This window comes from Pagrus pagrus (assembly GCF_965226575.1).
Source record: "Pagrus pagrus genome assembly, chromosome: 7".
In the NCBI taxonomy this organism is placed as follows: Eukaryota; Metazoa; Chordata; class Actinopteri; order Spariformes; family Sparidae; genus Pagrus; species Pagrus pagrus.
In genome coordinates this window covers 17040035-17055607 of record NC_140191.1, presented here as the reverse complement: position 1 = coordinate 17055607, position 15573 = coordinate 17040035, and the positions used below count along the sequence as shown (strand labels likewise).

The following is a 15573-nucleotide window of genomic DNA, read 5'->3' as shown; positions in this document are numbered from 1 at the left end:
AGGAATATACTGTACAGTTGTCCCACGGCTGAGACCTTTGAGGGGCCCAAATGCTCCAGGTCACTGCAGGGCAATTAGTTTGTGGTTCTTGAGTTAGCTGTAGGTGTATTTGTTAATACTTTGCACCACTGCAATGTCGTTTTCGTGCCTTTATTTTTTTTGGTATATTAAATAATGTTGTGCTTATTCAAGCTACCATAAACAAATTACTGATACATATACAGTGAATAGAGATGGGATGCATGGTCATCACAGGCCTATACCTCTTTTATGCTATAGGGCCCTCTAGTGGGTTAATCAGGTCCTAACAATTTCAAATTGTTATTAAGTAAAAACAGTTTCTTTTAAATTGAATTTAAATTAAAAACACTGATTTAAGTCATACAGTAGTTTGATCAATTTCTACCACATTTTAAGAAGAACTAGGCTAGGTCTTACATTTCACTTGATGACAACCAGCTTCTTCACATGATTTAAAAATATAAAAAATGTGGGATCCTTGTTAAATTTTTGCACATCAAAACCATGAGAACACATTGCGTTTCTCTAATGAGGCGGAGGTGTGACCCAGATGCCCTTGCTGACTTTAACCAGGTGTCCTGCTTGGCCTTTTAACATGACTATCTGTGGCACGACCCCTGCTGCGCCGGGGCCCCGTACCCTGCCATTTCCTCCCAAACACTGCCAGGCACTGTATCATTTCCCTGTCACCAAATGACTGGCTAGCTGCTGTGGCGTGCTAATGAGAGGAAGAGAGGGCAGATGAAGAGAAAGTACAGGAAGACTGGTTCTTCATTTCCCCCCCTCGCAATACAATACACAGAATCAATCCTCCGTCCTCCACTTGTCTGTGGCTGCAGGGAGAAATTAAGAGCAGCACAGCAGTTATTAGAGATGGGGAAAATCTCATTTGAGAAGATAAGAGTGCTGATTTCTAACCAAAAGAAAAAAATCAGTGGCTGTAATTTGTACATCTTAATGTCACTTGTTTATCTAAGCAGATAATATTGCACCTGTCATGTTCCTTCCTGAACATATTAATATCATAAGGCTCCTACTCTGACGGACAAATGAGCTTGTTTTGAATAATAAATGCAGCCTGTTATTCGTTTGGAAGCTACCGCTTGTCATGGCTGCACAAACTTCCCTCTTTAATTTGTGTAAAATATTTTTTCTCGCTATATCACTGTGCTGTATGATCTCAACCTTGACTCTGGAGCTCCTCCAATATTTCAATGCATCTCTGACACACAGGAGACTTCAAACCGCGCTTTTCTTGGAGCATAATCACACTTTAATCTGAGCATCTTCTCAGTTTTCAATTAACCTCAATTAAATCATTTTGAAAAGATAACATTTTAGATAAGATGACTGTGTTCCTTTAGACTCCTTCAGAGGTTTTATTTGGTTGGTATCAAGTTAATCAGATGCTAACAGAGAGTGCAGACAGATAAAGGATGGGTAATCTAATGTGTTGCTTTCTCATAGAAAGCTATCAGCGTCTTTGAATAGGTTTCTCCAACAGGCCCCGGGTGAATGAATTACACTAGTCTGTTAGTATTCTGCCGCCGCCATACAAAAGGTCAATGTCAAACGCACCTCATTTAAAAGTCAATAGCGACCGTGCACATCATCTCCTGGGAATTCTGTCCGGGAACCCTCCAGACGGCATTGTGTATCATTCAGTTAGTAGAGGGCAGCCGGAGAGCTTTTTTAATCTTGACCTTCCAATAAAATATGCTCCCTATCCAGAATTACATGGTCTAAAATGGAGACATAAGCTCCCAACAAATCATGGCCAGACTGAGCCATCTCAAGGGAGACAGTGTTCAACAGGGTCGGACACAGACACAACAGGTTCAAGCTAAACATGTTTCTCCACCTCTTTATTTCCATTATCTTTAAATCTACACACAAACGCTCATACACTACAATGTCAGCATTGTCACGTATTAACAAAAACGGATACAATGACAGCAAGATTAAAAGTAAGTAAACATGATAAAAAAAAAGCAAAATTATCGCAATTAATGATTCAATACTGTCTCAAAGGAAGTATACCGCTCTAAAAATATATATTTTTAAGACTGATTGCATAATACTAACAGTGGACACTATAAAATGTGTCTCACACAGACAGCAGCAGCACCACTCCAGCTACAATCCACTTGGCAGGAGGCTGTTTGGTCCGGAGGTGGAGGGTCCACACATACGTGGGCCCGCGCTGCTTCGTGCGGTATACCGGACACTCGTAGGTGCTCTTGAGCTCCTGCTCCTCTGCAGGAACGGCTCTAACGTACAGCACCGGCATGGCGGGGGTCAGATCCCTCAGAACCGCCTCGGAGATGAGTCCAGACTGAGTGTCCCAGCGCGCTCCTGAGAGGACACAAGTCATGCAGAAATCTAGGTTTGACTGGTCATACTCACAGAGACATATACTGTCTATACTATCGGGAGACTGGGCTCTTCTTCCACCTGGTTTATCTTAACAACAGTTTATATTTGCACTAGCAGGCTTTATTGGTGCTTCAATGATTGTTCTCTGCCATTAAAGGAGTCCAACAAAGCCTGTTTTTGTGAGGGGTTAAAGTTGATGACAGACATTGCTGCTTTTGAACTGTTAATTGCAAAGACCAATAATTACCAAGGAAAGTTTTTTGAAGTTTGGTCTAACTTTTTTAATGTACATTAAGAAAGGAAACATAAATAAATGAAAATATTGTTCATGTTTTGGGGAAAATGTGCTACTTAATATGTTACACTGGTATTTTAGCTTATTTAGACTTGTAGACTGTAGACTGTGTTTAGACTGTAACCCTTTTTATCCATTTCTTTAGACTGAACAGGCCCCAGTCTTTTTTTTTCTCTTTGTCCATTGTTCTTCAATTATTTATTGCGATTGGCTTACATTGCATTATGCTGTTCATAAATTGGAAAACAAACAAACAAAAAAACATGAATTATAAACAAATCTGTAATTTAATTAGGTACAAGATGGTGCTTTGGATAAATGTTAGATTAATTCTGACCTTCCATGAAGAGTCCATGGATGTAGGCCCCCTCCCTAGGCGGATGCCCAAAGTCGTCTTTCGTCTTCTTTGTTATGTCCACAGTCAGAGTCATCTTGTCCAGGGGCCACTGATTCTTGCGAGCAATGCTCTGCAGCACAGCTGGACCAAAGAAAAAACACACTGCATGTTAATATTTCTGGTGCGCGTCATCTTAATCATGTGACTTGTTGGTTTTGAGATTGTGATCTCACCCGTGAGGAAAGACTGTGGGTTGAAGAGTCCTGAGAGCCAAACAACTGCAGGAAGAACCAAGTCCTGAGTCCAGCTGTCCAGCTCTCGACAGCTACTCATTAGATCACTAAACCTATAAAAGAAAATCTATTAATTAACAAGACATATTGTTGCTTGAAGCCTTCACAATGTGCAACTGATACTGCCTTCATGTTTAAAGACATTTCTTCCACGTTTATGGACAGAATTTTTGACTACAATTAACAATTCAGTGCATCTCTAGGAAACACAATACTGTCAAGGGCACAATAAAAAGCAAATAATCAAGGATATTGCATTTTTAGTAAAAAATTAAGTATTATTTGGAAGGAGTGGTTACCACTGTGCCAGTGATTTAGTGGAGGGATAAGCCAGTCTGGCCCAGGAATCTGGGACAGAGTCAATGAACAGAGCTGACTGCAGAGTCTCCATATTGTAGGACATAGTGAGTTCTCCCTGTGGACATAGAAATCCTCATTAATACTACAGGATCTTACTGCTGATAACAGTGTTTCTTATTATATAATGTATGTCACAGTAGACTACCTTCAGGCCAAGATCCAGCTCATTAAGGGACCTCCTTATTTCTGCAAGCAGAAGATTCATGCGCTCACACTCCTGGAAACAGACTAAAATGTAGGGGCTTCGCTTTGTTGTTTTTGAGATTATCTCTGCCATGTTATACTCCTCAGGGAGCTTCTCAAGGATATCTTCAATGACGGACTTGACCTGACAAATACATATATACATGGTTAGATTATTGTATTATCTGCTGCTTTTTCTCAATAATGGCTCTTCTGTCTCCACACCTTCTCCTCTGAGCTCTGAGCTGCACCCTCTCCTCTGGAGGACTCCTGGGGCTGCAGTTCCAGCAGAGTCCTTAAGAGGTTGTCTGAGGTGACGGTGAGGCACTCCAGCTCAGCATTTGGATGTAGACCATACAGAGTGGGGTTCTCGGATGGGAGGTGTTCGTCGATATAACTGTGGTAACCACTGTAATCCATGAATGGAGGGGCCAGAAATCCAGGGCACAGAAAGAGCTCGCCTTCAAACTATAGATTGGAAATTTGAAAAGAGGAAAACATCTAGTTCAGGTCACTATTTAACATACAGCAAGATGCTGAAGAGCATTCAACCTTTAAACTACCCTTGCAAATCAGTGGCTGTTAGCTTGGTGGTGAAGGTGAACTGGCAGAGATGAAACAGATGGATTCCAGTTGAAGCAACTAAACCAACGCTAAAGAGTAAATTACCAAATAATCACCTAGTAATGCTTGCAGTGGAGCTGGCAGACACATTTTGGGCAACATACAGAGAGGTAACACGACCAAAGTGAGGGTGGAAAAAGTGCAATAGTGCAGTTTAGGTTTACATCCCAAGAGGGCACCCTTTACCTTAACAATAACACAAAGAAATTCAAAAACAGCTTTGACTGTTTGGCACATTCAGATTGAATGTATCCAACTTAACAAATAGTGACTTTTTAAATAAAAAAGATCATGCAATTAAATTAACTTTTGGTGTGACTGTTTTGTTGAAACAAAAAACAAAAAAGGATGAACAGATTCTCCTTACATGGCAACATCAACACTGACTTACCATTTTTGGGTGCATGAACTCTTGCAGATAGGTCTTACACAGTCTTCTGTCCCAGTCATCGGTGATGTGTCCTCCATACATGATCTCTCCGAAAAGATAACACAAGTCCTCCCAGGGCACCTGCATGGACTATTATAAGTACACTTAGTCTGTGGGCTGATATTTAAAACATAAGAAAACAATTTGTATTTCAATAATAGGAGTATCTTAAGCTGCAAAGACTAAAGATAAAGTTTGTTAAAATAATTTTGAGGATATCAAAAGTACTTCAGGATCAGCTCACAGATAGTTTTCAGCTTTACATTATTAAAACCCCCCTTTGGAACTTCAAGCAGTAACTGCATGATCTCTTTCCAAATGAGCTCCGTAATAATGATAAAGGTAGGGAAATGTAACAGAATTATGTTTCTTTACACACACTGATCTAATGTATGACAGAAGAGTCTTTTCCTCAGCGGGAGATTATGATCCGTGAGGGTGAAGGAGGAAGAAAAGAACCTGTGATTCATAACAAATTACAAAAGCTGGAGGTTCACAATCATTTGTACCTGTATTGTTTTGCAAATTGCTTCCTTCATCAGCTCTAATTGCAGTGATCACTTATGTAGCGTTGTGAACTGTCACATTGGCTGCATGTAATTACATTTAGGATTACGCTTCATTGCCCTCCTAATGAATTCTCTGTATACGCACATACAGGTTACTGTTTGGTTAACATAATGAAGGACATTCGTTTTTGGAGGGCAGAATACCTAGGAGACATAATTGGTTGTGACCAGAGTAATAGGAGTTCTAAGAGAAATGCATTAGGAGTTGTGAGGGGTGCAGCACCCCAAGAATGGATTTTTTGTCTTCATGAAATAAAGCTAAATTATAGGTTGCGTGTTCATAGTTATAAGAGAAGAAATGTGGAGGAAAAAAGAGACGAGAATGAGCATTTTTCACAAATAACAGTGGAACAAAAGATTTCAATAAGTAATTGGATACACTACTGTAATTCAACATCCCTGTCTGACAATAATTTCACTGCAAACACCATTATCATTATAAATCTACAAAGCTTAAGAGGGTAGTGGTAAAAAAACAAATTAAAAGTTTTATGAATATCAACAAGAATATTAATAAAATATAAAGAAAGAAATGTTGTAAGTGGCAAAAAAAATACTTTGGTGTTGGCCTCCAAGTAGTTGTACAAGACGCTGGCTGAGATGGTGAGGTCTCCAGTGCTGAAGGGGTACTTATGGTTCCACCCCTGGGGACCAAATTTACGGCGCTCCGTGACACAGGCGTGAAAGAAGCAGAGGGAGAAGAACATGGAGTTGAACTCCTGCTCTCTGGAACACATATCCAGAGTGTCCTGAAAAGGAAAAGAGAGAGAGAGAGTGATTACTTGAAAGTAAATGCAGATGAATGCAGTTTAATAAATAATTTTAAGTTTTCAACACACTTGACTGAAGTTGTTGAGGGCTGCATGCAGGCTCGCGCTCATGCCAGTTGGGGGTTCATTGGTGATTTTGATGGCATTCTCCAGTATGCCTCTGGGGATGACGTGCTGCTCTGGGGTTGGTGCTGGTTCTCCGGTGATGAACACCCTGTAGTCTGGGTGACTGTCCACCACTGCCGTCTCCAGAAGAGCGTCCAGAGAAGGCAACCAGCGAGCCACCAGGTGTACATTCTGAACAAATACAGGCAGATTATATTAATGCTTGATGAAATAAATTTGTTTTTTATGTGTTGTATATTTGTGTTCATTTGTGAAAGATTCAAATGTCTTTCTATGCTCTGAATTAGTAAGAGAACCTTGAGCGGCTCACTTCCCTGCAGGCTTCTCCTCTTTAAAGGAGGCATTTATGGAGCTTATCTAGCCAATTATGGTTTTTATTGAACCAAATTGAGTTTATTTCTCTTGCGCGTGGGGTGAGATGATATCATTAGGTGCATTACAGGCTGGCTGGAAGAGCAGCTTGAAGCCACTACAGTAGCCTAGTCACTGAATAGAAATGCTTCCTACCTGCAGAATGACCCAGTGTCCCAGTTTAGATGCATTCTTCAGAACCCTCTCAGCAACTTTCTCCTGCCCCTGTCCCAGGGATACATTGTGCAAAGTGCCCTGCTCTATGGAAAATCCAAGCTTCAGTCCTGCAAAGAGGGGACATTTAGAATTTTTATCCCGACCAAGTGATACAGGCTGTGCAATTAACAAACAATAGGCAAAATACCTAGTTTCTCTACATCTTTAAGTGGATCCACTCCAGGTGACAGGATGAAGAACACAGGGGTTGATGAGCCACTATCCTCATACAGCTTGTCAAATTCCAGCCTGGCAGCCTCCACATATTTTGCCCCCATGCTTTCCTCCACAAAGTTCCTGCCAGGAAACATTGTTGAGAAGCTTAGTGATTTACAGCACTTACAGATATGAATGTGCATCGGCCTTTTTACACACCTTAGTGTATAGGTCATCCTGTCAGGGCGAAGTGCTCGAAGGATGATGAGTTTCTGGAGGGAACTTTTATTCTTCCAGTCCTGGGGGAGTCTCTCCTTTTCCGGACACCTGGACTCTATGATCTTCCTCCAACGCTTTGGTGAGCTCTCCACGTCTCTGTCGAGTCCACTGAAGTCCTCCATTGTAGAAATTGTCTATATCCGAATAACAGATATTTTTAGACCTTTCTATGCAGTGGAAAATGGCATGTAGTGACAACCTGTGGGCTAACAAGAATGAAAATGTGACCCTCACACATGTTAGACTGTACCTTGATGGCTCCCCAGGCATGTGGAGAGAGGAAGGACACAGGACTAACTCTGCTAGCTTCCACAGGGAAACGCAGCAGGAAGTCAAACTCCTGAGCATCAATCAGGCCCTGCTTGAGCAAAATCTGAGGGGAAGAACCAAGAGCAGTTTGTAATGATCTATGCCGTATTGATCTCTTTCCAGTCATTTCCACAATAACTGAAAACTGCAAGAAACCTCACAAACTCACAAAGGCCGAATCAGTGCCCCTGAATGTGAAACTGCCACATGAAGGACAGCCTTCAGAGCAGCACAATTTCTAAGATGAAAACAGTTGGCGCAATGACAGATAATTGCATTATGCCATCAGAACCAACCCCCTTGTCAGAACCAACTGTCTGAACAGCAGCCACGGGGGAAGGTGTGAGAGGTAATCAATAGCAGCGTATGGTCCTGCTGACTGCTTTTAATTGAAGTTAATGTGGGGGCAGAAAAGTACTTTGATTGATGAGGATGACAGGAGGCCCCACCTTTGAGGCGGCCCTGAGTCCCTCACCTGGAAGGCAGTGTGTGACAAGAAGGTTAACTTGTCTCTCTCAAACAGGCCCTGGCTGGTGTACAGGAATACAGAATAGGTGATGGCCTCAGTGAGGGTGAGCACTCGGGTCTTCACGTCCTCGTCCCATTCTGCACGCTCCATTGCTTTGTTAAACACTGAGTTAAAGGTCTGGAAGACAACCAAAAGGAGGACAGTGCTCTTGATAAAGAATACATACATGCAGCCAGGAACACAGCAACCATTTGTTTCGGTATGGAAGCACATTTTTAAAGGGCTAGTTCACTCCAAAATTTAAAATACATATTTTTCTTCTTAAATGTACTGCTATTTATTGATCAAGATTGTTTTGGTTTGAGTTGGCCAGTTTGGGTGATATCAGCAAGAGAGATGTCTGGCTACTCTTGAATTTAATGGTATTAGATTCATTCGGCTTGTGGTGCTCCCAAAAACACACATTTAAAAAAAAAACCTCAACAACAATGTCCCTTTTTTAAAGAAATTGTGATTCAGTTACGCAAGATAATCCACAACTGTTGTGATCAATTTCATGTAGGGAGTATTTTCTTTCCAATGAGCTTGAATTTTTCCCAGTGGCCAATCTTGGTATTGCAGCTAAAAAGTCCCCAGCAACCCAAAAAGCATTTTCCCCATAGACTGCCATCTAAAAGAAAAGCTTGTAAAACAGTTAACAGGAAACCTCGAAGCAAAGGTCAATTGTTGATCCATGGAGGTTTTATATATTTGTAAAACTTTCACTATCCTTTAGCGAGAAAAGTCTGTAATGTCATCACAGAAAATCTATTCAGTAGGCCACATAACCAAGAAGTAAGCACGGAAAGATTTAAAGCTTTTTTGCTGTATGCGTCAGGTGAGCAATTCACATTGAACTGAATAGACCCCATCTTTGCATTCACTGTATAGTTCCTGTGCATAAATCTATGGTTAGCTTGCCTCTCGTCCATGAGTGGATGCATGTTCCACCATGAAACTTGTCTTGAGTAAGATTTCTTTCTAGAAAGAGACTTTTCTGTTGAGTTCTAACTTGTATATTTCTAGTGCTGTGAGCGCAACAAGCCGAGTGCCATCTAATTCCATTATGTTTGAGAGAAGGCAGACATCTCTACAGCTGAAAACTCAGTAACTCACATTAAAACAATCTACATGAATGAATAGCATTACAGGAAAAGAGGACAAAATATATGTTGTTGATTTTCAGGTGAACGATCCCTTTGAGCTGATTTGTACAGCCAGGGCTTTGCTTAAATAATTTAGTCACCAAGACAAACTAAAATTACAAACTCAAAAAAATCCAGCTGAATACTTCTGAAAGTGGACTCTGAGCTTTGCTAAAATCCTACAAAAAACAATGTGCGTCCCCTGAGAGTACTACAGGGCTAAAGGTTTCACCTTGAGAGAAAACTGGTACATGAGGTTAATCTTGCTGAGGTCATTGATGATGAAGAAGAGGAGTGACGCTCTCTCAGCTGCTGGGCGGTATAGTTCTCGAGCCTCGTTGATCTTTGTCTCATTCTCTCTGGCCTCCACCACCTGTGTGTTCCAATTGCACAAAAATGAGCTATTAGGCTCTCAGTCATGCTCCAAAACCCTCTCATTACACATATTCCTAACTACAAATCATTTGCAGCTAATTCAATAAAATGAGGCGCTTCCAGTGTGACATTCAAAAATACTTGAGTGACTGAAAATCACATGCACTTGAGTACAGTGGGACAACTGCGAGGACCCTGTTGGTGTAATAACCTCACCTTGCAATGAATGTGAGCGGCTGTGTTCTTGGTGTTTTCGAGTTGCTCCACCAGAGAAATATCACCCAGAAAATTACCATGGGCTGCAGAGAGGCGATTCAACAGGTCATCCTCCAGCCTCTTGAGCTCAATCTTGAAGTGGTTCTGCTGCGTGGTCAGCTCCATCTTCAGAAACATGCACACAACAGTTCAGGCTTTTCTACACGGCATTATGGACTGATGTCTTGCATGTTAAATTGTGAAAGAATCACTTTACTGTAGGTGTAAGTCTATATCTTTTATAAAAGCATAAGAATTCACCTTTAGCGTCTCCAGGTCGGGCCTTTCACGGGACACTACCTGTCCCAGCAGCTGTTCCTCAAGGCCCACAGGAGTCACAGTGAAGTTGATGAGGGTGGTCTGGGCCTGGAGCTCAGGAGGGAAATGGGGATTGGCCAACTTGGTGTGCAAAATAAGTTGAAAGTCGCTGTTGTATTCACACTCCTTGCCCCCAATTTGAATGTACCTGGATAACAGGAGAGTTACATTTTAACAAATTAAAATTTAACTTCATGTACATTTCAAAAACTCAGTTTTGCAGCTGCCGTAGACAGTATTTGACTCAAACTTTACTGTAGATCTATATGACAAATCAGTTACAACGCGAAGGTCCACTTACTAGCTTTTTTCTATGCTTTAAACCATATCACATGGCTTTAATCTTGATAAAAAAATAAGCTTGAAACTTCACGCATAAGTGTTAGGCAAGCATGGACTTGAGAAAATCCTAAAAGTACCACAGTTGAAAGCTGAACAGTAACTGAGCTTGTACGTTTACAGATCCCTCTTCATGAAAACTGGGCAAACTACTTGGTTGAAAGCGTTAGAAAAATCAAGTTGGTGGAATGTGAATCTGGAATTAATTGTTTTTCCAAGGTCAAGAGTGAGCTTTTTAATTTAGATTTATTATTTACAAATCACCACTTTGCTGAAAACATAACTGTAATTATCTTTTATCTGCTTGGCAAGAACACAGAATATAATCGCAAAAATGGCGGCGAGTTAAACCCACTGTAGTTGGTTTTGTCTTACTGTCAAGTTACATTAATATATACATTAACTTTGAAAGTGAGAAAGTGAAATAGTAATGATTATTAGGTGACGACTAATAAAAGCATCACAAGCTGATGTCAAAATTATTCAGACAATAAAAAAAGAAGAAAAAGACTAACAATAATGAAGATGTAGCAGTGTAAAACCCTCTGCATCTTCAAAGCTTTTATGACCTATCAAACCTCTCACTTTCACACAATGCAACTTTAGCAGAGGAAAGAACTTCACTGCAGCTCCAAATGTCACTTACTCTGCAGACAAATAATCCTGAAAAAATATGAAAGATTATCACCGCAGCAGCCAATATTTATCTGTTCCTGCGTTTCAATTAAATTAGCACTGGCTTGACGAACCTGGTGGCTTTTCATTTTTCTCTAATTACCCCTTGGATGTCAGGCAAGGCCCCAATTTTACGGCACAGGTTCCTCATGGCCTGGGTCTGGTTCAACTCTATATCTTCACAAGCCAGAATTAATGTACTATTGATAGAACCATTACTCCACCAAATTAAAGTCCGTGCTGATGGATTGGCTTGTAGTCTTCCGTCAGCCATGAAAGGAATAATTAGTATTCATTACTTCACACTCTACAACATTCCAATTATTAATGAACTTCAGCTGTGGATCCCTACCAGATCCATCATGGCTGCCCCCAGCACGTTGTATTAATCATCGACAGAAACAAGTGTGTGGGTCATCTACAAGGGATAAACTTATAATCAGATTTACTATGATGAATTGTTACGTCTGGACAGACAGGACTCCAGAAGACGTTCAATGAACATGCGCCAAGATATTCAATATTCATGGCCATGTATAGATCAGAGCGAGGAAGATGTAAACATTTTTGAGGAGGGAAGTCAAAGCATAATGTCAATATGTGGTATTTTCTATTTATTCTGCTGTTGGTTGTCCTGTTTAGGAAATTTGCTGGAATTTGCCTGTTGAGTGTAATTGGTAAGTGAACGAAGGTAATTACAGAGCAGCTATTTTGGTGCCGCTGTTATATTTCTGAAGTGGAGTGAAGTGGGCAGCAGAAGTCATGTTTTAAAGTCAGACAGATTTACCAAATGCAGGGTGTGCCAAACAAGTGCCAGTTTGGAGAAATGTCTAGACCAAATGTTTCTAACAATGTTCAAACCTTAAGAAATCATTTTTATTTAATGTAACGGTGCGTTGCATTTGACTGCCTGTTGCTGTAACTTCCAGGGAAACAGCAGATGATACGTCAAAGAGTGAGAAAGGTACTGTAGTCTGCACATGTGACTAAATGTAGTGAATACAACTTTAATAAATTAAATTTTCTGTTAACATTTCTGTCTGAGTCGCATCAGATAGACTTTCGTTGGCATTGGTGGTTGTTTAACAATGATAACAAAAACTCATAACACTTAACACTATAATCCAAGGCTACTTCACAGCATCATCTAGCTACATCTTTTGCTGTTATTGTTCAGAGACTCCTCCTGGCAGAAATGACATACTGTGCCTTTAAACAACACAAATACCCCAATGTGAACTAATTTCTTGACAATTAACATCACGTTATGATTTAAGATAATCCAGATGCAGCGAGTCATCGTATTGAGTGTAAAGCTGATTTATCATGTTATTTACGAAAAAATGAAAGCAGGTAAATTGCAGAAAATCACCCATCAGCGTTATGAAATGAGTGAAGTTGAATTGAATGATGGACGACCACTGAATTTAGTGTGTAACTTGCCATCTTTTTGTCCGTGACAGGAGTCCTTATACATAACCATGACTGGCCTCGATTCAGCTTTTACACTGAGGCTCAGCTGTTCAATATTCATTACATCTAAAGAATATGAACACACAAATATACATCTATCACCCATCTTGAGAGGCCGATCAATACGCTGGCCTCAGGGATTCGGAACACGCGCTGCAAATTCATTTATAATCTAAAGAGTGGGCAATAATAATGCATTCAGTCATGTCTTACCGGTGTTTCGATGCTCAGTGAGATTCAACCATCTGGTAAATCTGCTGCTATTGTCTAACACCACAGATGCACTGGGACGAGTTGTGGGCATATTGAGTTGTGGAGCAACAGGGATACAAAAACCATACATTGATTTAACATGTTGGTGTTGGTCTGTTGGTGTCCAACAGCCCCAATGCTAAATCGCTTCTACAAAACAAAAAAATAACTACTACTGAGCTGGTTTGATTCTTCATATATTAATTCTTATACAGCAATGTACATTAGGGCATATGATTCAGGATTAGTGGGAATGATTATTCTTGCATTTTCACATCAACTATTTAAATCATGATGGTGTGACATTTGTTGGGTCTGAACCAAAGAAACATGTTTTCTTACATCTGGAGAACAAGATTTGTACTCCAGGACATCTCTGCAGCACTACAGAACTTCAGTATAATGCTGTTTTGTCACATTTGACCTTCATCAAAAAAAAATCGAAGCTTCTGCGATTTGGATTAATTGTGCAGCCATTATGTAAATGTGATGTTGTAGTTTCGGTACCGACCTTCCTCTTTTGATTGTGTTTCTGCCCAGAAGATACTCCAGGACTGGGTCAACCTTTTCTGGCAGATTTTCTATCAGCACAGTTTCACCACAGGCAAGGGCTTGTTCAATCACATCTAGATACCTGCAGAATAATAATAATAATAAAACACATTTTTATGGTATATTAGCACTCCCTGACATATTAAAGCAGTACACTGTGATTGCCAACAGACGATGGACAGCTCCTCTCACCCTCTCTGTCCCAGCTGCACCACCCTCAGCTCAGGACCTAGCCGGTTTCGGATCCACTTGATGCCCTGCTGCTGTGGGTCAATGATGAGTGGCCAACGCTCACTGGTGGTCAGGATGGCAGCGTTCTCTGTGGACATCCTATCATTTGGCAGGCCCTGGTTATGCCAGGCAGCCACAGTGGCATCATCTGTAAGCATGAGGATTGGATCCAGGCCGTCTGTCAGGGGTACAGAGACCTGGAACAGAAACAGAGGAATGATGTCACTCTAGTTGGAGCGTTTCTGGCGGCACGGTGAGCTCCAGTCCACAGACTTAACTGTTTACTCTCTAAACGTCTGCAGTGTAAACAACACAAATGATTGTGATCTTACCTTCTGAGACTTAAGGAAAGGGATCCAGGCGTTGTTAAGGAGCTCCACACGATACTGCCTGGTAAAGTAACCCACGTAGGAAACGAATGCTGAAGTGATGAGGATGTCACCACACAGAGTTTTCTGTTGCTTTTGATACTGAACAATTGCCTGGCTCCAGCGCTCCTTCTCTGACTAAAAGACACAAAGACCAGGGTTCAATATACTTTTTTAAAAATTAATAGGTAATACAAAAACAGCTCCACACTGCAGGGAAATGTACACACTTCCCACTCCATTTAATGTACACGCAGAGAAGATGTGAGCAATAAAGCATACAAATGCAATTCCCTTAAAACAGCTTTGGAAGTTTGGCTGTAGGTTCACTCAGCATCAATTCAGCATTAATTTAAACCTTCAATACTATGACTGTGACAGCACTACAGCGATAAATCATGCGTGGCATTTTCTTACAAGGGGCTGTGGATGTAGAATATGTCACATAATAAATTCTCAGACAGTTAAAAATCACTATAATTTTACTCTAATGTATTATGGATTGCCTGTAATATCACTCAGTCTGGGGTGAGACATTGTTAATTTCCAACAGCTGTTGAGGCTTTGAGGTAAGTTAATGATTAAATATAGACGGCCTGATTTATTAGTCTGAACACTATTGCTTCCAGGTCAATGCCATAAAGACAAAACATTTATCTTGATATGCTTAAAAGCCAAGCTGTTCCATGCAAACCACATTTATTTTCTGGAAGAAGAAAGTCGAACTTGGCCACTGAAATGGCCATCTTTTATTTCATATTAGCATCCATAAAGATAATAGATACTGTAGCTTGAAAAGGGAATGCACAGGAAGGAGAAAGAGTTGAATATAATATCAACATATTAATTATGCAGCATTCAACATTATATATTCTATACATTTATATTCAATACTTCCCCTTGATACTTTTCCAATTTGTTGAAAAAATCCTGAGTGATTAATTATTTCATTATTATAGCACAGAAATGTGCACACAAACACACACACACACACACACACACACACACATGCTGTGTCTATAGTATATATAGTAAATACACATACATTCTGTACGCACACAACCTGTCTCCTGCACTGACTGAGAGCAGTGATAGTGTAGCGTTCCTGTCATCTCTCTTCCTTTCTCCATTTGGAAACTGTTCAGGCAGCCAGTTGCCCGGTTCAGCCATGCGTTCTCTGTGGTCCAGCCCTCTCTACCTGTCTCACAAGTCCCCAGTATGCTGCTGGGCCAGGCTGTAAAATCTCCCTCTGCCTGATCCACTCACACAACTGTCAGGCTATCCTGCCAGGACATAACAACTTCTAGTCCAGATTACTGATGCAATTCGATCACCAGCACCTCTCCATGCATGCGTCCGGCAAATTGACAGTTTACTTTATGCCAGG

General features: G+C 40.7%; 1 protein-coding gene across 1 annotated transcript in view; it reads right to left on the bottom strand.

Annotated features, from left to right (window-relative positions):
* Nucleotides 1-1869: 1869 nt before the first annotated feature.
* LOC311259477 (dynein axonemal heavy chain 11) overlaps nucleotides 1870-15573 on the bottom strand; it is a 40916-nt gene continuing 27212 nt past the window's right edge. Inside the window, exons 63-82 of the mRNA XM_084356665.1 lie at nucleotides 14151-14324; nucleotides 13780-14015; nucleotides 13547-13669; nucleotides 10240-10444; nucleotides 9940-10104; nucleotides 9581-9721; nucleotides 8171-8341; nucleotides 7637-7759; nucleotides 7327-7520; nucleotides 7100-7248; nucleotides 6892-7019; nucleotides 6328-6555; nucleotides 6046-6237; nucleotides 4881-5009; nucleotides 4091-4333; nucleotides 3828-4010; nucleotides 3622-3737; nucleotides 3263-3375; nucleotides 3030-3170; nucleotides 1870-2376 (exon numbers count right to left, since the gene is read on the bottom strand). Coding sequence (XP_084212791.1) covers nucleotides 2129-2376; nucleotides 3030-3170; nucleotides 3263-3375; nucleotides 3622-3737; nucleotides 3828-4010; nucleotides 4091-4333; nucleotides 4881-5009; nucleotides 6046-6237; nucleotides 6328-6555; nucleotides 6892-7019; nucleotides 7100-7248; nucleotides 7327-7520; nucleotides 7637-7759; nucleotides 8171-8341; nucleotides 9581-9721; nucleotides 9940-10104; nucleotides 10240-10444; nucleotides 13547-13669; nucleotides 13780-14015; nucleotides 14151-14324 — 3402 coding nt within the window. The 3' untranslated portion in view covers nucleotides 1870-2128. The remainder of the gene's footprint in view (nucleotides 2377-3029; nucleotides 3171-3262; nucleotides 3376-3621; nucleotides 3738-3827; nucleotides 4011-4090; nucleotides 4334-4880; nucleotides 5010-6045; nucleotides 6238-6327; nucleotides 6556-6891; nucleotides 7020-7099; nucleotides 7249-7326; nucleotides 7521-7636; nucleotides 7760-8170; nucleotides 8342-9580; nucleotides 9722-9939; nucleotides 10105-10239; nucleotides 10445-13546; nucleotides 13670-13779; nucleotides 14016-14150; nucleotides 14325-15573) is intronic.